This window comes from Falco peregrinus, chromosome 4 (genome assembly GCF_023634155.1).
Source record: "Falco peregrinus isolate bFalPer1 chromosome 4, bFalPer1.pri, whole genome shotgun sequence".
NCBI classification, from domain to species: domain Eukaryota; kingdom Metazoa; phylum Chordata; class Aves; order Falconiformes; family Falconidae; genus Falco; species Falco peregrinus.
The window spans coordinates 100,109,473-100,136,012 of NC_073724.1; the positions used below are offsets into that span (position 1 = coordinate 100,109,473).

The following is a 26,540-nucleotide window of genomic DNA, read 5'->3' on the forward strand; positions in this document are numbered from 1 at the left end:
GGCCCCTCGCTGACCGGCTGCCCTCTGCGCTCTCCCCGCAGGGCCTGTCTGTTCCCCCTCGGGCTACAAGAAGGCGGATGATGAGATGTCCGGAGCCACGTCCTCGGCGGATCTGGACGAGGCACCAGCCCGCACCATTTACTTGAACCAGCCCCAGCAGAGCAAGTTCCGCGACAACTGGGTCAGGTAGGGAGCAGCCCCCGCTGTCCCCTCGCCGGTGCCGGCCGCAGCCGCGGGCAGGCAGGGCTTCGGTCCCGCTCCTGCCGCTCGCCCCCGGCCGGGGCCGGCTGGCGGCTGCGGTGGGCCCGGGGTCTGGCTGGCGGTGCGGGGCGGGAGGAGAGGTGGGGAGGGGGCACCCAGCGGCAGCAACAGCAGGGGCTAAGCTGCTTCCATCAACAGCACGGAGGGCAGGGAGCTTGTTGAGTCGCACAGGTGAGGTGCACCAAAAGGGCATCGCCTCAGCAGGGCCACTGAACCTGGGAGTAACAGGACCTAATCTAGTACTCTTGGGCTAACCTGTGAAAGTGTAATGGTAGATTCTATCCACATCACATGCGTAGACTCCATGGAGCGCTCTCTTAAAAAGCAGCATCCAGTTGTAAGAAGAACAGACATGAAGAAAGAATGGAATGGGAAGGGAGAAAAGAAGAAGTCATTCCAACAGGGCAAGAAGAACTATAGAGTTTACAAAACGGCATCCCCGTGCATACAAGGCTATGGGCCACTTGCATTTTTTTAGTAGAAGACCAGAAGGAATTTTCTTTGGCATTTGGAGCCTGTCGTTGTAGGGGTGTGTGTTTAAGACTTTTATCGGTGTGATTAATGCCGTGTTATTGCAGTTTGAAACATGGAGTATGAGGATGCTTAACATAAGCAAGTTGCGGTGGTGCTTGCCACACTCGCCTGGGGTTAGCTAGGTGAACAGATGGCTCCTGTCATGACTAAGGAAGAGTGCTATTTAGCAGGCTTCTGTTTGGTAATGCAGATGTTTGGGTTATTGTTCAAAGAGCAGCTCACACAATGAGTGCCTTTATGAAAAAGGGAATTTTATATCCTGCTGAAATCATTTCCATTAGCTGGTTTATTGTATGGATTATCAAGGGCAATTCTAAGAACATCCTCTGGAAGGATGTTGGTGTTCTGGATAGTGCAGCAACTTATTTATACAGGATTTTGTCTTCAGCTTTGGCTTATTACATACTAGTCTGGGGAGGTCTATGGTTTAGGAGCTGTTCATGTGTCAGATATCCTTAGTGTCTTGTTTTTTCTATGTGGGCAGCAACACTGGATGTTTTCTCACTTCATTTTTCCTTGACTAATTATGAATTGTTTGTTTTCTGTGGATGGACTACTGTGCTTTTCCTGCTTCACAGAAAGAGAAAGCATGGAATGGAGGGTTAGCAGAATCTGTACCTTCGATTCTTCTGAAGGGATTCTGTTCTGATCTGGCTTAACGTTATGAAAAAGCAGTGCATGACTCTGCTACCAAGAACTTGTTCTCAATAGTGCTATTACCAACATCTGAGAGCTGTTGTGTCCAACTTGCTGTCTGGAAGCCATCCCCTGGTAGCTGTAAAAGTTTTTTTCTGTAGCTTTTTGTAGCTTTGCCTCCTGACAAGGGCAACTTGACCCGTAAGGAATATTGGTGTATGAGGGACTGGAAAAAATGCAGGCACTGTAGTGGAGAGTAGAATGTTTGCATTACGTGAATAAGGATCTTAGCTCCTTCGTGTTACCTTGAAATTAAGTTCACTTTATAATAACTTGCTGCTGCTTACTAAGAAGGCTTTCATCTCTGACTTCTTGAAAGGGTGACAGACTTCGGCTCTAATCTGTCCCTCTTTTGGATTAGCCGCCTTCCCTCAGCCTAGTGGGAAATGAAGGCAAAGATGACTTGAGCTTGTAATATTGCAAGGGTACCTTGTGTGGAGTTATGACTGGTGGTTTTATTTACTCACTTGCTGACATATACTGGAATTTCTCACAAGGAAATGCAGTTCTGTATTGCTCTTGGACTTCCTTACTGTGTTCAGCTTCTGGATTTGAGTGCCATTGGATTTGAAGATATATTGTGTACATAGGAAGCATCAGTGTACCACAGTGAAAGGCACTGTGTAAGTGGGTTAACACCTGTATATAAGGGCATATGGAAAATGAAACTGAAGGAGATAACAAAGCAGATGGTAAATCATGTGATCTCTCTGTCACCTTCTTGACAGTCCTCAAGGATTCTCCAAACAACAGTGGGAATATGAATGTTCATAGTATTCTTTATAAATTAAAGGGTAGCATGGAATACCTTGCTCAAAATGAAGCAAATTATAGCAAGAAATGGGGATACAGAGAATGGGGGAAGGTAGGTCAGTGGTATGGGTTTTTAAGATGTTCTGAGCATCCTGAGCTTTAACTTTCTGGGGGGAGAGCACTATTAAAAGTGAATTCTCATGTTTGTGGGAGCAAAAGGAAAAACTGATAAATACTGATGTTACTGATATTAGACAGGTGAAGCCAAATGGATGATCGTTCCCTCATACTGCTTCTAGAGCTTGTGTAGTGCTATTGCAAAAGCTAAGTGGATGGCACTAATGCTTTAAAAAGGCTTAAAGTGTGAGACTGTAGAAGGAAGAACTGTTTCTTCTTTCCCCATGCTTTCTGGTGTAAATAAGTGCGATTATGCGAACTTGTAGAGTAAAATTTTTTTTGTGTAGTGCTATAAAGCTTAGTGTTGTAGGCTGGATTAAGTTTGGTCCTCTACATATGTGTATATATGACTGTCACTATTCATTATTATGCTGCAGCAGCAGTGATTCTGTAGGAACATGTCTCTTCTATCTGCATTAGAAGCTATTTTGATCCCTACTATGTTCAGTTTGAAAACCTTGTAATTCTGGACCTTTTATTAAAAGCTAAATCATGTTTCATTTTCAGCTGAAGCATTTTAGAAACTTCAAAACATGGGGGGGAACAAAAGGGGAAAAAAAAATATCTTTAGTTTGTCCAACGCAGCCAGCTGCTGTTATGGTATAAGCATGTTTTTTTGAAACTAATTAGTACCTGTTTTGACTTGTTTAAGGTATGTAACTTAAATATGTGTCTGTTTAGTATGAGTGTTTCTGTACTGTAAGTTCAGTAAGAAACGGATCATCTAGGTCCTGAAAACTTCCAGCCACTCTGTACACAGCTCTATGCCACCTAAAGGCAGTAGTTATGAACTACTGATGCATTCTGCATCTGGGGATTGAAGTCTACTAACAGCCATTGTAAATTTAAGATGTCTACAGCTACAGATGGTGTGAGGCAGTAGTCAGCCTTCTACAGAGACCCCAGCCAGCATTTTCCCCCCCTTTTTTCTTCCAATTTACTGTGATAAAAGGATTTCTTTGCACTTCCTTAAAATACTGGCTTTTACTTCTAGTTCAGGTGTGAAACACAAAATGGTAGAGGATCATTAATGTTTCTAACCTCTAACTCTTCTGCTGTTGGCTTGATTCAGTGTGAGTGAGTATGGTAGTTTGTACATTCATCATGTAGCAGACAGCACAGTGTGAAAGTAACTGTTTGGCAGAAATGTCAGCTTGTCTGGTGGCTTTGACTTAAAAGTGTTTTTTTGCTATCGGAGTTTGCCTGATTGCTTAAGCCATAGCTCTCTTTTTCCAAGTTAGATTTATGTGATTACCTGAATGGTGAGGAAGGTGACTTGGAAGCTTTTATTTTACTGTTTGTTTTTTTTTTTTTTTTTATTGGGTCTGGCTGAGATGAAGTTAACTTTTCCCCCACAGCAGCCCTCATAGTGCTGTGCTTTGTGTTGGTAGCTAGGAAGGCACTGGTAACACACCAGTGTTTTGGCAGCTGCTGAGCAGTGCTGCACAGCATCGAGGCTGTCTCTCTGACATTCCCTCCCTCACCAGTATGCTGGGGGTGGGCGAGATCTTGACAGGGGGCAGAGCCAGGACAGCTGACCCAAACTGACCAAAGGAATATTCTGTACAATATGAGGTCTGCTCACCAATAAAAGCTTGAGAGAAAGGAGGAGGGGGTGGAGTGTGGAGTGGGCATTTGTTATTCTTAATGTTTTCCAGAGCAATCACTATAGGTACTGAATCCCTACTTCCCAGGAAGTTACTGGATGTTGCCTGCTGTTGGGAAGTATTTTCCTTTGCTTCTACACGCAGCCTTTGCTTTTGCTTTGTTAACCTGCATTTATCTTGACCCGTGAGGGTTTTTAAAATCTTACTTACCCTGAGTAGTACAGTGGCTTGGTGGGCACCTGGTATCCAGCCAAGGTCAACCCCCAATAAGTTAACAAACCAAACTTGCCTATTCCCTTGTAAAAACACAGGGAAATAGGTGGGGTGTGATGATAGGGGTTTGAATGCTGTGTTGATACTTCTGAGATAGCTAAACTAATGGCATGAACACTTTTCCAAATACATGCTCAGGTAAAGCTGGCTTACTTTGCTTAAAGTGAGAATGTTCTACAGATACTGGTTTTGTGTGAATTAAATTCCTTGATGTTTCTTATTAATACAGGAACCTACTCTGACACTAGTGGCTTATACTGAATGTATAGCAACACTATGCTGAAACTTTCTTCCAGTGCATGCAGTAAAAATCACTAGTTAAGTGGTATGAGCCCCTTAGTTGTTTCATGTGTTGATGCAAAAGTAGTTGAAACTTCTGGTTTCTTGATCCAGGATACACCAAAGCACCTAAATAATTTGAATGACATTTGTAACTGTCTCCAAATTTTCCAAGTATGTTGCAGTTGCTGTTGTAACTGTTGCTCTACATAATACTCTTTATATTCAATGACTGTTACTGCATCTTTGTGCAAGTCTGAATCAAGACTCCAACTTCAGTTCTGGTGTGTGGATTAAGTGGGAGGTTGGGCCAGAGCAGTGTTAGGAAGGGCAAAATTCTACTGGTATGCTTTTAATTGATATTGAATTCAGAAGTCTTGCTGAAAAGCTGCTAATTGGAACAGAATTTGGTGGCTTGATCTACCAAAAGATCCCAACTTTTTTGGGAGGTCCCAAAAGTTGTGTTTTGATATCCTTAGTTCAGAAACTTGTGTTCTGTACAGGCAGAAAGATAATAAGCAAAAAAACCTTCAGCGTTCCAATTGAAAACTGTACAGGATCTTAAAACTGAAGTAGACTGGTGAGAACTGATTTACTGTTTTGTAAGGCAGAAGCCCCACCACTAGGAATTAACACTGAAGACTGTAATGAGGCTTCTAGTAGTACCTCAAGTCCTTTGTTAAACAGGCTGTTATTTATCTGTAGTCCCAGACTGTCCCATCAGTGTCTGCAGGATGCTTGCTGGTGACAAAATTGTAGTCACAGTCTGAATTCTACTTTAATTTCAGAAGTATGTTGCATTACATGAAGCAAAGGGCATTGCTTTCTTGGCTTGTAAACAGGTACTGTAGAAGCCACTTGTGTTTTGGAGGTGTTAATGCTTTTTGAATGTGTGGGGAGGTTCTCACTGGTGCTTAATGAGTCCCTGCTGCTGAAACAGGAGTTGCTGGTGTCACTACCCGGTTATTGACTGTTGTACATGAATATCCCAAATAGTGTTCACTAGGATCTGCAGTTGCAAGTGTGAATGGTAGTCTGCTATATGCAGGTGCATTTATCTGCAGTAAACAAACTTAGACTAACATTCCTCTTGTACTTAAATGTACCTTTGCTCTTTAGGTAAGACTGCCCCTACGTGTGTTCAATTTATTTTTGGTAGGGTTCAGACACTGTGGCCACTTGTACTAGTGTTTGTATTGCATTTGGAAGTATTTTTATTATGTGAACAGATTACTTGCCTGACTGAAGAAAAGCACTTGGAATTCTTCAAAGAAGGGATGTAGTATTATATTCTGGATGGTGCAAGTCTAATCATGTATTACACTAATCCTTTTAACTCTCTTCAGTTCTAGGCAGATACTCTTATTAACTGAAAAGAAATACTCAGATGTTACATACTTCTTGTAAATAAGCAAAACCTGATTTTTTCCCACAGAGTGCCGCTGTTGCTGATACTGTAACCTATTAAAATGAAAAAGGCTTGGCTACAGCTATAGAAGAATTATTTTAGGTGTTAAAAATCACTGAAAGTAAGTGGTATTGTATGTTTGGTGTTGATATGTTTCCAGATTGTGCCAATGTATCTGAAGTTGTTGCATCTTTGGTCTTATGCCTAGAGCCAGAGCCCCTGGACAATTAAATTGTTGTTTTGCCTAGGTGAAAATGTTTGGATAAAGAAAAAGCAGCAATGTGAGAGTTCTAGTGCCCTTCTACTTGTTGCATGCTGAGCTCTCTGGCATGCTGCAGGTGTGTGTGTGGGTGGGTTTTTTTGTTTTTTTTTTGAATAGTGATGGATTTCATATACCACCAGTAGCAACAGAGCAGGGGAATTAAACTGGATCTTTTTCCTCTTGTGGTGTGTGGGTTGTGTGTGTTTAGATCAAGTCACTATCGGACACTGGAGCCAACGTTTAAATGCAGTTTGACTTCATGCAAACAAAGCTACTTTCCCCCATATTTGTGGAATAAATATTGACCTATATTCAGTAGTGTGTATTCCTTTCTGACTCTGCATTTCTACTTATTTGTCCACTGTTGGTGATCCCTGTCCAGAGAAATAAGTGAACAGGAAGAGACTAAATATTTTTGGTGATTTTTTTGTGTAGTTTGGAATCAAAGCAGGTGTCTTTACAGAACTTAGCAGTGGCATGTACAATAAATCACACTTTCTGAAGTCTCTTGCTGTTGAGTTGTGTGTGTGGCCTTCTGCTCAGTGCTACAGACCTCACCTGTCCAACTACTGGTGGCCTGTAGGAAAGGTTAGTGTAAGAAATTGTCTTAAGTTGACCTCAGTAAGCTCAGGATCTGTAATAACTGCTTTCAATTTGTTTTCTGTGGACAGTGAACATATTTGGTCAGTTGAGAGAGAAATGTAAATATAAGTTTCTTCTACTATCCCCCTGCTTGTCACTAGAACAATAGCTGCTGAAGTTGAGTGACACTTGGAATTAAATAATGGCTTTGAAGCTGAACTTAGCTAGCTGTCTAAGAGCCTGAGTGCTAACTTAGGTGACATTTTTTTGGTATTTTTTCAGCCATCTTCATATCAATGCTATGTATTTATTTTGAAGCCTATTTTGGGTTTGCACAGTAACTAAATATTGTACTAAACTTCCTTTATTAGACAGTAGTATTTCTAGGTTAACTGTTCCAGTCAGATCTATTGTGAGTTGTACTTGCCAGCAGGGCTACTGAAAATCAAGGGCATGTTTCTATAACAATGACCTGACAATAGCAGAGAATGCTGAAACAATATCATGCCTACAGAGCTTTGTGCTGTTTATAAACAGTCTTTGTCAAATGTATTTGTTACTGAAAAGTAGCCAGGAGTCTGTTCCCCTTTCTGTAGAGATTGCATGAATAGAGAACAAATGGAAAGGCCTCCAGGGTGCAGGATTTGGAAGCAGAAATGCTATCGCTTCTATTAAATGTGACCATGAGGTCTTGTTTTTAGGTTAATCTGAGCGTAAGCAGTTGTGTTAACGTCTGCTCTGTGTTAAGACTGCCATGAGCACTACTGTAGGAGGTCTTTGTAATGGAAGTAATACTTGCTCCGGCAATATCAATTACACTATGTTTGTGGTCTTTCACTTCCTATGTATGGCAGAAGTGGGGCAATTTGGCATAAGAAAATGTAGGTTAGAAATTGTGAAAAATCCTTACACAGTCAGGAGTCAATCTTACTGACTAGAGGGTAGTGAGACTGTTACGTTTCTGTGGACAATACTTCATAATGCTTTCTCATGTACTTTTGTCGTAACAATGGTCTATAGAAAGATAACAACCAAACTGAAGCACTTGAAGATAAAACTTGTTGCTGATGCAGCTTCTGAGGTAACTCGCTTAGCCAAGCTGGGTTTGTCAGCCTGAACATCTTATTCCTGAAATGCAACTTGTACATGATGGCAGGTAACACAGCTTGCCAGCAGAAGCAATGGTAATCAGAGAATACTGCACTTTAACACCTTGTCTTTTCATTAGGTTTTGGTGTAGGACTGTCCTGGTTTCAGCTGGGATAGTTAGTTCTCTTCTTAGTAGCTGGTACAGTGCTGTGTTTTGGCTCTGATGTGAGAACAGTGTTCATAGGTCACTGATGTTCTTAGTTGTTGCTGGGTGATGTTGATACTAAATCAAGGATTTTTCAGTTCCTTGGGCCCTGCCCAAGAGGTCTGGAGGGGACACAGCCAGGACAGGTGACCTGAACTGGCCAAAGAAGTATTCCATACCATGGGATGTCATGCTGAGTGTATAAACTGGTGGAAGGAGGAGGACATGTTGTGCAATTGTCTTCCCAAGTAACCATGTGATGGAGCCCTGCTGTCTTGGAGATGGTCGAACACCTGCCTGCCCATGGGCAGTGGGGAATGGATTCCTTGTTTTGCTTTGCTTGCGTGCGCGGCTTCTGCTTTACCTATTAAATTGTTCTTATTTCAACCCTTGAGTTTTACATTCCTTTCAGATTCTCTTCCACATTCCTCTTGGTGAGGGGGAGTGAGTGAGTAGCTCCAGCAGTCCTTTTTGCGTGGTGCTTGGCTGCTGGCTGGGGTTAAACCACGATAAGGATAGAACACTGATAATGTGCATTGTTATAAAATAATGATATAAGAACAGATTTGAGAAGTCTGTACTAATTTAGATTTCACCTTGTGTAAAACACTTCTAAACCTCAGTGACTGGTTGTCTAGCTGACAGCTACATACTTCTTTCTTTTTTTCATTTGGTGACATATGAGGTCTTGAATATAACTTGAAGTAAACTTTTCTTCAGAAGAGCTTCAGTGTGTCATTACAGCAGACAAACCATTCTGGCCCACAGAAAAATTCTAATGGAACTTGACCTGCAGGGTAGTTAGTAGGCTGTCTTGATGTGTCCTAAGTCTTTTAAATCTATATGAAACAGTCTTTTTCTCCCCAAATCATATGACTTGAGAAAAGAGGGCTCTGAGATTCTAAAGCATGATCAGTTTTTCCTGTTAGAAAGAAGGGGAAGGAGTAATCTTCCAAACATGCAGTGTGGTGCCCTGAGTTGCTTTTGGTGGGAGCCCATCCTATAAATGAAGGAATCCTTGCACTAAGAAATATGAGGAAGTGGTGAAGTCCTCGATGAAAACTGTCCCACTGATAAGAGTTTTTACAAGTTACTGGGCACTGCAGTTTGAACCTGCTAGAAGCGTTTTCTGCCAAAGTTCAAATGCATTAATTGTAATATATTTGAATGCTCACAGCAAGTTTCATTGTCTGTGTGGATAATTTAGGACAACAGATTTATCCTTCTGCTACATTATTGCTGGAGCTCTGGGAAATCTTTGAGTTGGATATTTTGGTGACAAGGCAGAAGAATGTCCTTTAAATGAACTTATAACCTGCCTTGACAATAGATAACATCGTATGTGTAAGATAACATTGTGATTATGGAGAAACTGTAGGGAAGTGCAGGGAAAGGGAAACAAAACAGGCACTTGGACTATGGACAGTGGTTGCTCCAGAGCTGAGAGACCGAAACGGTAATGGGATGGCTCTTGGTTCTTTGCCTTGCTCTGGAAAGCTTAAAGCAACAATATCTTGTAGCATTCAAGTCTTGCACTTGATTCTGTGCAAGACAAGTTGTGTTCCTCCTAAATTTCTATTCTGACCTGAGCTCAGAGTCTGACTCAAACTGTCTAGAGTATTTAAGCATCACATATCCTTTTCTTAGCCACTGGAAACATACAGGCCACATACAGAGCAGTGAAATCCTTACTGGCTGGAGTTTTCCTCTGCAGCAGCTGTAGTCTCAAGGAGTCATCTGACAGGCTGAGGCTCTTAAATTGGGGGCTGCATTGGTTCAGGCAGAAATTGCTGCCTGCTATAACAAACCAACACTGCTTAGGACGTAGTTTCCAGCCTATCAATAGTCATTGCACAGGCATATAAGTACTTGTTCCTTTATAAGCCCTTCATAATGTTTACAAATTCCCTGAAGAACACAGTTGATTTTTATGTCGTCTTAGTGAGCTTCATGATTAAAATAGTCTTCCACATGTGCAAGGAGGTAATGGTCTTTAGTTTTCATAAGCATGCAACTGCTGAAAACCTTGTGACACTGGGATTTTTTTAACAATGTAACCAGTATTGTGCTTGGCACCTTTGTTGGTGGGATGTTCCTATGAATAAACTATCTCTGTACCCAGTGTAATAATTAATTGCGTGTTGGTTTTTGTGTTAACATAGTTAACACTTGATATATGTAAAGCTTACTGCTGTCCTACAGTGATGGTGACTGTCTGGAGATAGTTTGTGTTCATGCAGCTGCTGTGTTTTGAGAGCCGCAGCAGAACCTCTCAAGATGATACCAATCTTGCCATTAAAGGAAGGGTCACGTGCCTGCAGGACCTTAACGTGCACACGCTCTTACATGGAAGACAGTATTAGAGTCCTTAATTCATCTTGGTTTTCTTACTTTTTTTTCCCTTCTCTGTTACAGGGCATCTGATCTTTTTGTATATGGTAATGGAGAGAATGTAAATGTACATGTTAATGGCCTGTTTGAGAGAAGAGTTCAAGTCCTTAACATTCACTTTAATTACCCAACCCCTCTGCTGTGGTTCATATGTCCATGCCTGGCTTTCTTATTAACACTTAATGTGAACTGAACATCAAACAATACTCATTCTTCAGCTCCTAGATTTGAGAGTCTTTCAAATGGATGAACTGTGAAATGCATAGCTGTGTGTGAACACTGCCTAAGAAAGGACACTTTGTATTTATCACCCCTGGAAATGACACCCCTTGTGTCTCAAGGAGGTCCTGTTTTGTTTATTATGATTAGCCTGAAGATGAAGTTCATCTCAGTTGCCAGTCTAAATTCTCAATGAAGGGGTGGAAGTACTTTAGATGGCTGACACGGAAAATGTAGAGCTGTGTCCAGTTGCACATTGCCAGCACACAGAAATCTCAGTTAAGTAACCTTTCTGTCTCTTGCTGGCAGCCTTTGCCTCTTCAAGGATGATTCAATAAAGTAAAACTTGACTTTATGAAAAGTTTTAGGGAAGCAGGGAAAATGATAGCTATGGGGGTTGTCATGCAAAAATTCCACATTAATAAATGGAGGAACTATACTGGAAAACTACTACTGAGTTTCTCAGTGCACTGTTTGCTACTTTTAAGTTGTCTGTTAGCAAAATAACTAATCCATGCTACTTTAGTAACACGGTAGTGAGTTAAGATACATGAATAACACTAACTTTTTCAAATTATGCAGTGGTTGCTTTTGGAAAAATCTCTGTATTGCCCTAGAAACAGTAGGGCCAGACTCTTTCAGCTGAACTGATGTGTATCCAAATTAATGTGTTAAACAGGGTTTGATGGTGTAACTTGAAATATGACTTACATTAAGTTGCAGGTATAGAGGTGGCATCTTTGCTAATGTTTGCTCACTTGTTTAAACATCAAATTTGTGTAGTTAAGTAAGGCTTGCATAGGTAACAGCTATTGCTTAAGGAAAAGTTTTTTTTTTTGTATGTGCTCCCATTTTCCCCTTGCCACAGCTGGTTCTGAGCTGCAGACCCTGTTCTTGGAGTTGGGTACCAGGCACTTTGAAGATAAGATGGCTCTGACAGGGGCTAGTCAGAAGGCTAACCTGATCAGATACTAATTTTTAGGAATAAAACTTGAGCTATGAGTGAGCTGCCTGAGTTTTCTACTTGTTCAGCTGTGGCTTTTAACTTCTTTCCGAGCTTTGATTATTCTTAAGTCATTTACCATGCATCTGTCAGTTGGGAGGGAGCACAAAGCCTTTTTTTTTTATTTGTAGGGGTTGTATTTGTCCTTTAGAGAGCTGTTCATCAGAGCCAAATTTATAGAGTACATCTGCCCAGCTTGGAGTATGAGTTAGCTTTTATAAGAAGCTTTCTTTTTTTTTAATTATAACATGCACCTGCTTTTATACGTACACGTGATTACTGTCCCTGCTTTTCATGGTAACAGCTGAATGTGTCCCTGTAATTTGACTGTACCTGTTTTCTGTAGGCATTTGTCATGTTACTTAACCAACAAAATAGTGTGACTTAGTATGTATAAAGCTCATACAAAAGAGCCTTGTTGTGTTGGCATTGACATAATCATTAGAGTATTGTTTGGACTAGTTAGCTGTAGAGTTGGTAAATGGTAGAATGTTTTTTGAATCCAGTCAGACAAATTCTTGCTTGAATATGGTCATAGCAATTCTGTATCCACAGAAACACTGCGTTGATGTAAAAGTCTCAGTGCTTGGTTTCTAATTAATATTGCTTGGGGAGTTAACTTAGACCTACAAGTTAATTTGATTAACCCATATTTTTTTATGTCACAAGGTACTTCGGAGACACGTGTGTTTAATTATGTTCTGTATTAAAAGAAGGTTGTTAGACATGAGACCAAGCAAATATGGCTTAAAACAGTAAAGTACCTAGAGCTGGAAGAAATTAATAGCATCTTCATTTATACAAAAAATGTACTATGTTACATAGTTTAAACCTGGATGCATGTTTTCACTCAGTTGGCTTAGTTGGTGTAATGAATCTGTCAAAGTCAGACCACCTGAGATTTCTGTGAAATAACCACATTGTGTATTTGACTATGTGATTCTACTGAGCAGCAGTAGCAACAGAATGTCTATAGGCTGTAGTGCTGTCATGTTGCCTTCTTTAGAGATCTAGTTGAAGTGATTTGCAACAAATCTTTTAGGCCTTTTAGTTGCTTGAAGAGGAAACTAGGTGATAGGATGGGGTCTTAATTGTTTATTAATTGATTGTTTAATTTGCCCCAGTGATTCTGTTCTAGTGTCTAAACTAGAGTTTTGTATTACAAATAGTGCCACGCTGTAGCTTGTTACTGTTCCATTGCAGAATATACAGCAATATCTCGTTAGACGGCTTAGAGCTGGGGATGGGGAAGATGAGAGGGAGAACAAAATGGTTAAAGCAAATAGTGATCTGGGAGAATGCAGTTATCTAACCTTGTACATATAAAGATAAATAAAAAAGAGCTCCACTGAAGTGACCTGTGGATCAAGGGTGTAGTAGGACTTCTATGCGTAGCAGTCAATTGTGAGAAGCAGATCATGTAGATAAAACATTTGATTATACTAGTCCTTCACGATTTGGGAATAGTTATGCCGTGCGCTTCAGTTGATCTGGAAGACTTATTGGTGGAATGAATCGGAAAAATGTTTCACATGGAGAACCAGGCTTAATGGAAAGGTGCTCTGGACATGTGATACTTGAGTAAAACAGCATTTTGCCTGTGTTTGTGGAGTGAAGTTGTTAGTGCTTCAGCAAATAATTTTTCTTCTTCCTTGAAAGGATTATCTAGGGTTTGCAGTTCCTTGGAAATACAAGACTATTTTAAAACAAACAAAACAGCAGCAACAAAAAAAAACCCAAATCCCAACTGTCCCCCAAAAACCTCAAAAACAAAATGATGCCCCTGAAACACAAGCAGAACTCCTGTCACAGGTTGTCTGGCTCTCGCAAAGCCTACATTCAGTGTCTGGGGGAAAGACACCTGACCTACAGCTTTGAACACTTAGTTCTTAAAACTGCAAGTCTTGCTGATGCCTGGTAGTTTACAGTGGGGGAAGGTGCTTTGCTAATTCAAGGGGCAAAGTAGGGCAGAGTTGCTCTTGGTACTCTAAAAATATTTTTTCCCCCATATAATGCAGCACTGTGTGGTGCTGGGTAGACTTGGTCACTGATACAGCTCAGGCAGGTTCTGCAGCATGGTGAGTTTACTTGCATTGTCTCAAAGAGGCATGTAGGATAACTGAGTAGTTACTAATGTGTTCAGAGAGCAAGAACTTTGCAAGATGAAGAGTTTTAATCTCTTATAGGTTAGTTTCAGTAAATTTTGATAGCACGTGACTTAATTTTAAAAATGAATACCTAAATCATGTTGTCATCTTGGACAGTTTTTACATGAAGTTGTATTCATGCCCATCGTGGGTTAAATATGAAAAGGACAAGAGATTACTTAATGTGCAGTATACTTTTGATTTAAGGCAGAAGAAATAGTAATGTAACTACTTAAGAAAAATAGCCAGAAAAGATGAATCGGAAAAAGTGCATCTTTTTCTGGAGGTATATTTATAACTGAGAACTTGGTGGTTCTGAAATGGGAAATGGGGCATTTTAAAGATGGCACTACAGATTTTCTCATTTCTCCCATATTTAACTCTGTCTTTCCCAATGCTTAAATTCCGTGGTTTGATGAGGGGTAAGCACTTGATCAGGTGCTTGGAACTGAGGTGAAAGGTTGACTGTTCACAGTGCTGAAGTTTGGGTGGATAGTAAATTATCTGATAGCTCATCTAGTAATAAAGGTACCAGGATTCAAGTGGGACTGCCAGCCTTCTGGTTCTGTCTTTTACCTCTTTCGTTTAGTAAAGCTCTTCCTCATAACATGGGTAGCTTAATTTCTCTGTATTCTATGTATGCCTTTATTGTGTGGTTTTTTTGAACTGTTTTCTAATGCTGGCTTGTAGAAGCCTACTTGAAACTTGTTGGTCATAATCCCTGTACGGTATTTGATGCAGTACTAAAATTTTTTTCTAACTTGCAGCACAGCCAAGTACAGTGTGGTTACATTTCTACCTCGATTCCTGTATGAGCAGATAAGAAAAGCTGCAAATGCATTCTTCCTCTTCATTGCCTTACTGCAGGTATTGTTTTACTGGTTTGCCTTGATTATAAAGTTAAATTGTAATGCAGTAGAAGTTGTTGCAGTTGTTATGCTGAACTGCAAAGAAATTCTTAGACATGTTTTGATAGTCTCTTTTTTTATTTAATGAGATATGTACCTTTTTGTAATTGAAATTAGAAGGCAACTTAAAGCCTTTTTCAATGTACTCTGTAAAATCAAGCTGTTATTATTAAGAAAACCCAGAAGCAGTATGAGCTATCGACCATACTGAGAAAAATGTGTGGTTTCTTGTGAAACTGCCAACTGTTTAGATAGTCCAGATTATCACTGCTTCCAGGTGAGTTGATAATTTTAATGCTTCTCTTCTGAAGAGAGAAAAAATAGAATAAAAGGTATGTATAACAATTTCATCTCCTGACTTCATTGTAGTACTTCATTGAAACCTACTGAGAGCTTAGGGTAGTTTGCCCACTGAAATAGGATGTTGTTCAGGCGTAAATAAGAAAGCTTTGTGTTCTGAGAGCTTTGCATAAAGTTCTAAACTAGCTAGAAACTAGTTATAAATACAAATATAAAATATGTATCTTCTTCTGTTCACAGCAAATTCCAGATGTCTCTCCAACAGGAAGATACACCACCTTGGTGCCATTGCTATTTATTTTAACAGTTGCTGGCATCAAAGAAATCATAGAAGATTATGTGAGTATGATTATGAGTTGCTGTGCTAAAGACCAAGTGCCACAAAATGCCACAAAGCTATACATCTCTGAAGTCTATTGAGTCATTGCTGAGCAGCAACAAAATAACCTCTTGAATTTGAAAGCTCTGAACTTGACTAGAATTTCTGAGGCACACCGAAGTAAAGCAAGGATTTTCATCATAGATGGTGAACAAGGAAACAGTGTGTTTATTCATGGTTTTATTGGAAAGGCCAGGCTTGGAAAGACGCTGTGGACTCTTGACAGATACATGGCCTTTTCAGTTGGTTTTCCAGGTGGCAGGGTGGGGGAAGCAACTTCAGCATAGAACAAACGGATCTGGAGAAAATCTGCACTAATTCGCTTGGATTCTGCTTATAGTAGTGGTCTTCCTGCTTAACAAAGTTCTAATGAATAAAATAATTTAAAGTCAGTCTAAACAAACAGCACATATGTATAGTGCATCTGTTGTCTAAATACACTGTTCCTCATTGTTCTTTTTGTTTTGTTTTGTTTTTTTTCCAAAAAAACTTTTGGAGACTTAGTTGATCCAGGTTTGGGCCTCACTTCGAGGTTACATTATATTCTTGAAAAAACATCTGAATTTAGATGATCTGTGTGGCTTCTTAAAAAGAAAATAAAAACTAAGGCAAAAATGAGTCTATCATCTTGCAGTTTGTCCTGTTCCTAGCTCTAATGGTTTTGGAAGCTATAATGAAGTGTAATGAAATGTTTTGTTTCCTTGCAGAAAAGGCATAAGGCAGACAGTGCAGTGAATAAAAAGAAAACTATAGGTAAGACTGAACAGTCTTTAACCTAAATATTTAAAGTGCAAATAGTGAATACCATACTGGAACACTTAATTTGGAGCAATTCTATTACATAACAGTCGTGATGGTGGGGAATGCGTGTCTTTTCAGACTAGGTAGTTAGTGTTATGATTTTATTTTATGAGATGTTTCAGACTGATGGGCATAGTGGAATATTTGAGGGTGAGGCATGGGGGGTGTTATTAGACTTCCTGCAATTTCAAGGTTGTCCAAAGTTACACAATTCTCAGCTCCTCCAAGAAAAGCAAGCAATTTTCTTCCCTACCAAACTGTATCCTAACTATTCTAAAAAAAAAAAAAAAAAACCACAACCAAAACGAAGCTCCAAAACCCTTGAAACACTAAAAATTGGTGTCAAAGGAATTTTTAGTCATTTCTGTAAATGCTGCTGCCCTTAAAATACAGGAGCACTGTGGGTTTTGTGGGTTTGCTTTCCTGAAGTGTGACTGAAAGAGAATTTAATGCTGACTTCCTCTGAATGCCTACATGCATCCTTAATTTATTGACACCACTTGGCACTGAATACCTGAAGACATAATTTTCACTTGATCTCCCTTAACTGAAAACTTCTGCAGAAGGCACTGAGGAGTTTGCTGATGGCTGTGCTGTAATCAGTCTGGCCTCCAGTCACAGGGTCTCCATGTTCCTGTGCTGGACACTGCTCTGCTGCTCCTGCATGGAGGTCTGCAGGTGAAATGGAAAACACAGGGACTTGACCTCTGAAGTAGAGTGCCTTCCTCACAAACATGTTTAGCTTGAGTGTTAAAAAGCTAGAGAAACACTTACAGGAACACGGGGAACCAAACAACTTGCTAGCTCCATGCTTCAGTTAGTCCAGCAAATATAATGCCTGTTATTTTCAGTGAGGTTTTTCCTTTGTGCCTGAGAAGTTGTTGATCATTGAGATTGCATATGAATGAACCACAAAAAGTGTTGCTTTACTAGTCCTTAAAAATTATTTCTTTACAAGAGGTCTGGGAAGGTATTTCAAGTGCAAGAGCACTATTTATTAGTCAAGAGAAATCAGCAGTTACCTGTAGCACAGCAGGCCTAGTTGTAGGTAGTATGAAAGACTGCTCTTTCAAAGGTCACGGATTCCTTTGTAGTTACAGAACATGTGCTAACAAACACTTCGAAGGAAGTTTATCACAGTAATTGTGGAGAGACAACTTACAAGAAAGCAAGGTCTTTTTATGGAGCTGGGTGGATCTTAGCACTTAAAATTTAGTTCAGCTTTTTGAAAATTATAGAGTATTCAAATGTAAAAAATAAAAGATACTTGAGGAATATGAGGAAGGCTAAAGAGGCTTACTCTTTGGACTTGTATTATGAGAATGAAAGGCTAATTTAAGTTCACGGTGGGATTGAGATGAATTAGATTTAGATTCTCTGTGTGCCTTGAAGTTGCTCTTAAAGGTAAGTGAGGTCTAGTCAATGCAGTCAGTACAGATGGCAGTCCAGCTTGCTCAGTAGACAGCTACGGGCTGCTTGGTGGTGTTTTGAACTCTGCCTGCGATGAGCAGATGCTTGCTTCAGTAGCATCTGTGTAGGCTTTGCATTTATCTTCATAGTTTTTGGAGCAGTAGTGTATCTTCAAAGCATGTTTCTTATATTAAGTTTACCACCGAAAACACTGGTTTGCTTTGCAGAGTGGCTTTGGTACATAGGAATTAAATTACTTTTGGAGGAAACATAAATAAGTTCTGCTCGAGGTGAGCCCTGTACATCTGCATTAGGAGCTGGAGCATGTTAGGCTTTGAGATAGTGTTTCATGTCTTCGATGGCTTCACATGGTATATGTGGAGGTGACATTGAAGCTGGGAAGCAGACTAAGTTTAATCTCAAGTGAAGCCTCTGAGCAGCATATCGCATAGTTATAGAGAGCTCAGTAATAACTGTTCTGATGCATTGATCCTCTCAATGTCAAAATATAGAGTAAGCTATGAGCATTTAATACTGTATGGGATGCCCTTGAATAGAAAACAAGCACAGGGCTAGCAAATTGTTGCACAAGACTGATGGGAAATGCTTGCCCTTCAGGAGCAGCACATTAAATGGCCCTGTGTGCCTGGATGTGAGTGACAGCGTTAAGTCCTAGATCTAGAGTATCAATGTACTGGTTTTAGTCTTAGGAATTCTTAGATAAAAGGTTTATATAGAAACAGTGTTTTGGGTAGGAGCAGTCTTTTTAGGTACTTGTTCTTTGTTACTTTAACCAAATACCTTTTGACAATGAATAATTCACCAATTTTACCTTCCTATAATATTCTAGAGAAGAGAGTTTCCTCTGTCCTTTGGAGTACTCCTATAAAACTGGGTTAAGCAGAGCAGAAGGTGCAATATTGCAACCCCAAAATTTATGAACTGTTTTGTGTCTGAATGGAAGCTCTTCCTTCAGATGTTGGGCTTACGAGTTACAAGTTGCTTCAGTAATTTGTCTAATTTTAATTGTAAAGTTAACTTCAGCAAGTACAATATAAATTGCTCAATGCTCACATGCAAAGAAGATATTCTGTAGCTTCAAGTGCCATGAACTTGGTGTTGTAGACAGTTGACTTAAAGCAATGTGAACTGTTTGCTGAAATGTCTCCAGATTTTTCTGGTGGAACAGGAAGTGTTTAAAGCAAGGCATAGGAGATGCTAAGTGTTGTAATACCTCTCTGAGGTTTGGGTGTTGAGCCAAGGCTGCAGGTATGTGGCTCTTTCACTTGAGATCTTGTGTTCAGGCCTTCTCTGGAGTTCTGAACTAAGAAAAGCTCAGTTCAAGCACAGTTTACAGGGAAGGAAGGGGTGCAGCTAAACTGTTTTTCCCCTAAAATGTGTATACTTATTTGGATGGAAGCTCAGCAGTTCAGACACATCATTAGCAGCACTTCTGTTACTACCCACCTATTTTTTCTTAAATAGTTTACTTGATTGTGATTCATCCACTGTAATATTAAATCTCATGATTCAGTGCTCCAAAGCTTGGGGCCTGGGGACAGGAATCAAAAGATGAGTTTCTTGTTTGATCTGGTCTGAGAAATTTTGCATTCCTGTCTGTGGAGTGGCCTAATCTGAGTAGGGTGGCTGAGGCTGTATTCAGTAGAATTCTATCTTTTGGGAATTTGGCATGGCTTTCAATAAATGAACCATATCTGAGTTGCATGGAACTGAGGAGAAAATCATATTCTAAGTAGAGAGTTGGCCTCTTCCACTTTCAGCTGTTGCACACTACACTTTCTGAAGACATTTGAAAACTGGCCACAGCTGCTTTCATTCAAGGGTTTGATCTTGTTTAGGTGTACTTGATGTGCCTAGACCTGGACTGGCTATTCCGCAATGATTTGGCATAAACTTTGAACCTTACATTTTAGGCTAGGGTAGTATTAAGTATGTGTACAAGCATCTAGAGGACCTACTTGGGTAGAAAAGCATGTTCCAGAGTAGGTGACCAATGAGTATGTTAAGACAGCACTATAGGGACTTGGACACCACAGAAGCCAAGGCCTGCTTCAGTACACAGAATAGGCAGGGCTTGAAGTGACCTCTGGAGATTATCTGGTCCAACCCCCTGCTAAAGCAGGTTCTCCTAGAGCAGGTTGCACAGAGTCATGTCCAAGCAGGTTTTGAATGTCTTCAGAGAAGGAGACTCCGCAGCCTCTCTCGGCAGCCTCTTCCAGTGCTCTGTCACCCTCAAGGTAAAGAGGTTCTTCCTCATATTTACATGGTGCAATTTGTGCCCGTTGCCCCTTGTCCTGTCACTGGGCACTAATGGAAAGAGCCTGGCCCCATCCTCTTGGCACCTGCCCTTAAGATATTGGTAGACATTAATAAGGTCCTCTCTCAGTCTTCTCCAGGCTGAACAGGCCCAGCTCTCTCAGCCTTTCCTCATCAGAGAGATGTTCCAGTCCCCTCATCACCTTTGTAGCCCCCTGCTGGGCCCTCTCCAGTAGTTCCCCACCTCTCTTGAACTGGGGAGCCCAGAACCGGACACAGCACTCCAGATGTGGCCTCACCAGGGCAGAGCAGAGGGGCAGGAGAACCTCCCTCCACCTGCTGGTCATGCTTCTCTTGATACACTCTAGGGTCTCACTGGCCTTCTTGGCCACGAGGGCATGCTGCTGGCTAATGGGCAAGTTGCTGCCTACCAGTAAGTTGTACCTTGTTTTCTTTTTAATTTCAATGTGAAATTCAGCTTTTAGGATTGTCGTTCTGCCAGAACTGACGTTTGCTTTTTCAGTAGGACTTTGAGTCTGCTTGACAATTAATTCTCAGCCCTAAGTGCAATTGATATGGCAGTGAAGTTTGATGTGTCAGATTCGAAACATAATAAAATGCAAGAAAAAAGGTGAGATAAAAATTCTGTGGTTAAATCATACATACTGAAGATGGTTCGTGATACTGATTGGCAGTGGCCAGTAATGCCCTTATTTTAAGGAAGGTGATTTCCCAAGCAAATAACAGCACTGCCCATCTGCAGGTTAGTGTGCAATGATGCCAGGAAGAAATCGGGTCACCAGCTGTTGCCAAGGAGTTGATAAAAATGATAAATATTAGGGGCAGAATCTTTCACTTTGCCGGATATACATGCCTAGAGCTGTGGTCCCAGCTTCTGAAAACTGCTTTTCTGAGCTGTGTGTGAATAGTGAATGCTGTACCACTTACCTAAAGGATGACGCACCTATGTTTAGTTAGTCAGGAGATGTCCAAGGACCCTTATTACAACATGACGGATGCACAGACTGCTAAGTCCTTGGGTTGGTTATCTTTAAAAGGACCTTTTGTCTTAGATTCCTGTTGTACATGCAACATGGTGAAGATGCAGGCTTTAAACATGACCGCTAAGGAATAGAGTCTGCGCAGAGACAACTCCTCAAGGAGATTGTCCAGGCACAAGATATGTTAATGTTGTTAACTTGAAGATGTGCTGGGTCCTTGAAAGCCAATGTGCTAATTGTCCAGGTGTGAGATATGTTAATGAGTTCCCAGAAGGTTAATGAATAGACATGAGTGACTTGTATAAAGAGGGGGCTGAAAGGTTCCCTCGGGGTGCATGACTTTGGTGGAATGATTCCCCATGCACCCAGCGCTGCCAAATAAAGATAACCTCTGCTCACTCGAATATTGCTAACTGATTCTTCAAATCAGCGTTAGTTGCCATTCTGGTCAATGCTTGCTACTGCTGCTCTAGTTGTTTTGAGATTTGTCTGAATTTTGTTTGTTTATTCTAATCAGAATTTATACATTTTTTTTCCAGTTCTAAGAAATGGGATGTGGCAGAACATTATGTGGAAAGAGGTAAATAAAATTGGGGGTGGGAGGGTGTAGAAGGTCTTCAAGAATCGTTCTTTCAAAATAAGTTCAGAGGCCTAGCAATGTGAGAATTCCCTGTGACTTGAGGTGGGAGGGATCCTTTCTGTTGCAAATAGTGAAAGCTGCCCTGAGCAAGGCACCTGAGTACCCATCTTGAAATCCTAGTACCATGTTTCAGTCAAATCCTAATGAACTGGTGTGTTTTTGCTTGGGCAGTTAATATGCTCTAGGATGTTAACAGTATTTTTTTTTTTTATTTAGTTCACATAGAAAAGAGTAACTTTCACTGCAATGCTGTAGCTCCCCTGAAAGTCTAACCGACTTATTTTGCTACCTGTGCTAAGAAGCTCTTAGATTTTGAGGTTAATGAGTAAGCTGTTTGCTCAAATAAGGAACGCAAGTCCTGCTGCTACTTCAGGCACTTGAGACCCCTGTTCTCTGAAGCCCCGTGCCAGGACCTGCTTAGCTTTATTTCTAGAACTTGCTGAAATCCCTCAGGATGTGTTGATGTAATTCTGGCTTTTAATGCCTTTTAAAGGATAAAATTAGCTTTGTTATTTAATAAAGGAGGAAAAAGTACACAGTTTTAAAATCTCCAGGAAATGAGACCTAATCTGGCTGAAGTATTAAGCTATAGTAGAAACCAGAGAATGCCAGAAAGTCTGATGGGTAATGCTGATGCATGTTTATGCTGTTCCATGCCCTTTTTGTAGTGAGAACACTGAATTGTGAGATATTCAAAGCTGAACCTGGAATCTGGTTTTCTTAGACCCTTAATCATTTATTGTATTGGCCTGCATCAGCGTATTGCCTAGGCTTGCATTTATTGTTGGGGAATAACAGTTCTACATATCTACCTTGTTTAAGGCAGACTTCCAGTCTCTTCTTGTGCTGAATTTAGTAGGGAAATTGTTTTCAGTGGGATCAGAGTAAGTCTAATGCATCTGCCTATTCAAACATGCCACCTGTTTTAAATTTTTATGAATGAATGTGGTAGGGATATTTTAAAGCTCATTTCAGACTCTCACCACTGCATTGGTGCTGAGCAGCCTCATACTCATCAGGCAAGCCTGGCTTACTGTTTTGAGAGTGGTACTTGGTCTTTTTTAGAATAACTCCCATGCATGTGTGACTCGCATTAAAGGTGCTGGCAACTCTTAGGTCTTCAGTACTTCAGAAGTCAGGATTTTGCACATCTTAAGTGACTACAGGTCAGGGAATAACTGGCTGTTAATGTCTATCTGTAGAGATGATACTCCTTGCTAGTGACTAGTACAAGCAGTGCATCTGAAGAGAGGGCTAAGGGAGAGGAATAGTGATGACTGGGTAGGTAAGTAGTGTAGAGAAGGAATAGGAGAAACTCTTGAAACTTGAGGAAGGTAAAGTTTAAAGGTAACTTTTAATAGGAAAAAATTTTCTGTACATTAAATAAGATTTAAAAAAAAAAAACCCTCAAATTTGGGTAATGGCAGGATTATAGAAGTAATTTTAACTAAACCTAAGTGGCAGTAGTTCACGCTTCCTGATAAAGTGTATCTAGTTTTTTCTACAGAGATATGTTTACTTTGCATTCAGGAAAGGGAAGGCTTTGATACTTCCAAACTTGCAGTGAAAAGTACTCTGACTTTCAGAAGCACTGTCTGTAGCTGTTCTGTGCATGATGCTGTTCTTTTGACTGGGTGAAAGAAAATAACGAACTAACATTCCAGACAAGCGAATTCTTTGTTTTTCTTTTCCATGCTACTGTACTCCTGCCCCTGACTCAACAGGTAGCAGTAGGAGATATTGTGAAGGTCACCAATGGGCAACATCTTCCAGCAGACATGATCATTATATCTTCCAGGTATCCTGAATGGGTGTGGAAATGATGTGTCTGATGAACTGAGGTGCAGAGGACTCAAAACTCTGTATTTAATGGTAATAAAAGCAGACATCAGATGGCATTAATTCTTCTCCACATCTGAAATAAAACTTCAGCAATGTCAAAACAGTGCTTTACGAGGCAATGATTCACGTATCAATGTAGCTAGGTTCTTAAAGAAGGCTTCTTAAAGGCTTCTTAGTATTATATACCTGTAATTCATTAAGTGTATCACTGAGTTTGGAAGGCTTAAGTCTGTTACAAAAGCTTCCTGTGGTCAGCTGCTCTATGGTCTTCTGAGAATTTCTCCATTTAATTAAGGAAGCTTAAATTTTCTTCCAACTAATTCCACTGACTGTCCATTATATTTTCCTGTTCCTCAGGAAATATTTCCCTTTCAAACTAAAAGGCTAGCCCAGCTGGCATCTAATAAAAAGCCCAAAAGCTCTTTTGCAGGCTAGATTTGTTTACTCCTTGTATTTGATACAGTGCACGTATGGCCCATACCTAGCTTGGGTAGCAACAGTACATGAGTCCTGCTCATTTTAGTTTGTGAAATACGGGACAACTTCTCTTTATCAACATACTGGCAAGCCAAGCTTGGTTGTTAGTTCCTAAAAACATTTGAGCGGTACTTGGCTGCCAATGTAGGTTCTATAATGTGCTCAACAACCTAAGGCCAAATCAAGACCATTTAGATGAGGTTTAAACAAGAGATAATAGCACAAATTGCTGTTCTTGGACATGCTTTTTTTGAATAGCCAAATGTTATGACACCTTGCTGTTTTCCATGATTTCCTTCCCTTTCCGTGCTCCTCAACAGTGACTGGAGGTTGTGCTGGTCTTCAGGTTATAGCTCTTAAATGTCCCAACTTCTAGTGAACTTGTTTTCTAAGGTTTTTTTGCTCCATCCTTCTTGCCTGTGCCTTTCCTGGGGAATTTAATTTTTTTGAAAGCTGTATGGGGAAGCTCAGTCCTTGTGAACTGTCACATGATCGAGGATAGAGGTATCTTGATTCCATGGTATACAATATTGTGTTTTTTCTTAATAACAAGCCCCAAACTTTAAATAAGTAGTTGTCAAATTTAATATGCAGTTAGTTAGGCTATAGTTTGATATAAATAACTTGCTGTTTCAGCACAGAGTAATATTTGTTCTACATAGAATTTCAGCTCAAATTTATCATACTAAAACCCATTCTGATTTATTTCTTAACTTGCATGGATAAACTTTTTGTTCTACATGACTACTAACTTGCTGTCATTGATAATCACGCAATAACTGGAGAACTTAACTTGAAGTATGTTGATTTGGGAGAAGCTTTGCTTGAAGAAAATAGCAATTTCTGTGGCAGTTTTGCTTTAGAATTGGTATTATTTCCATTGTTCTTTTAAATGACAATACTAAGTGTCCTCAGTTCACCAGAAGACTTTGCATGTTCTGAAGGGGTGGGGTCTTTTGCTTGTATGTGTTAATTTTCTGTCTGAGCTGACTGTTAGATGTGAAATTAACAGTTGTAATCTTCCCCCCCCCCCCAATTAAAAGTGATATCAAATGAGTTTTAGATAATAAATTTACATGAAGGAAAAAATATTTGAATGCAAATACAACTTTGTATGGAAACATATCTGCATGTCTGTGGAAATAAGAGGAATTGTATTAAGAGGTCTCCCTTCAGAGTTAAACACCTTATCTACTATAGCTGAAGTGACTGTGGCAGAACTAAAATTGGAATCAAGCTGGACTTAATCTGTATCTTTCTTCGGTTTGGAGTCAGGTTGTCTGTACAGGAGGAGACAAATAACAGACTCTGAACTTCTTTTTAAGAAAAATTTTCTGGAGAGAAAAATCCAGCTTATTACTGTAAAAAAAAAATACAAACCCACAAACATTACTATAAATGTACCTGTTTGTTAACAATTTTTGTCCTAAGGACCCTTTATTTCTGACTATCCTGCTGATTAAGTACATTTGCTGTTAAAGCAATGGGTTACTTAGCAAAAGAAATTGCAACATCTCAAGAATACGAGAAGTCATATGTTGAAGAGGCAGTTGAGTGCAGAGGAGAAACTGATAATCCTTAGCAGCCTGATAAGACACTCGAGGAAAAAAGTTTTGGTTGTGCCATAAAGAGGTTTTAAATCTTACGGGGCATGTCAGGAAAGGATCCATGATAGAAGTATCCTTCCTTATCACAGGTGCTATCTATGCAGAGGTTCTCTGTGTTAGATGTAGATATGAGCTAAAGGAAAATGCGGTTCTGTGAGGAAGGCTGTGTGTTGGGGTTTTTTGCCCCTATTGGAAAGGGCAGAAGCATTTCTGGAAGATGTAGATCACAGCCTTCAGTTTTAATCTTACTGTGCCTTTTTCTGATTATTAAAAAAAAAAAAAAAGGCTGACTAGCAGTGGCCTCAGACCTACCTCCACAGGTCCCTTAATTTTAAGGTGGTCTTGTGTCCAGGACCTTTAGTGTGCACAGACCTCGGACAGTACTTGATAGCAGAGCATGCTACCTTCTTCATCATGCACATATTATTTTTTTTTTCTTATACACTATTAAATACTTACTATTTTACCTATAACTCTTGCAGTCTGAAACAATGTTATGGATTGCAATGTAAAATAGTGCACTTCAGGCATCTTAGTTTGATTCGTTAAATTCTTGTTAACCTTCTGATTTAGACTTTCTCTATAGTTTGTTCCTATTCAAATACATGTTTGAAGTATGTATGTTCAGATGGTTCTTCCATGATCATATACCACCAATATGGATTTTTGTTTCCTGCAATCTATTGAAGTATTTTGCGGGTCATTTTAGTGCAAATGGAGTATACAAGAAGTACTAATATTGAAAATCTTATGCTTCTTACAGTGAACCACAAGCCATGTGCTATATTGAAACAGCTAATCTCGACGGGGAGACAAATCTTAAAATACGACAGGTAAACCAAACAATTTCACTTTTTCCCCAGTTCGGTATCTAATACTAGCTACAAAGCAGACTCTAGCTTGCATAACAGCAGTGGAAGTACTCTTTTTTTATTATTATTTATTTATTTAATTTTGAAAAGCATATTTCTTTTCAGGTGGCTGTAAGCTGCCTTTTCAACAGATACAAACC

At 40.0% G+C, this 26,540-nt stretch overlaps 1 protein-coding gene across 4 annotated transcripts in view; it reads left to right on the forward strand.

Moving 5' to 3' along the window:
- ATP8A2 (ATPase phospholipid transporting 8A2) overlaps window positions 1-26,540 on the forward strand; it is a 349,978-nt gene that overhangs the window by 41,543 nt on the left and 281,895 nt on the right. For 3 of the 4 annotated variants that reach the window (XM_055802562.1, XM_055802564.1, XM_055802565.1), the window contains exons 2-8: window positions 42-186; window positions 14,654-14,753; window positions 15,335-15,433; window positions 16,181-16,226; window positions 21,502-21,542; window positions 23,327-23,400; window positions 26,292-26,361. In XM_055802562.1, coding sequence (XP_055658537.1) covers window positions 42-186; window positions 14,654-14,753; window positions 15,335-15,433; window positions 16,181-16,226; window positions 21,502-21,542; window positions 23,327-23,400; window positions 26,292-26,361 — 575 coding nt within the window. Of the gene's footprint in view, window positions 1-41; window positions 187-14,653; window positions 14,754-15,334; window positions 15,434-16,180; window positions 16,227-21,501; window positions 21,543-23,326; window positions 23,401-26,291; window positions 26,362-26,540 lie in introns of those variants that run through there. The other variant, XM_055802566.1, reaches the window with a different exon arrangement.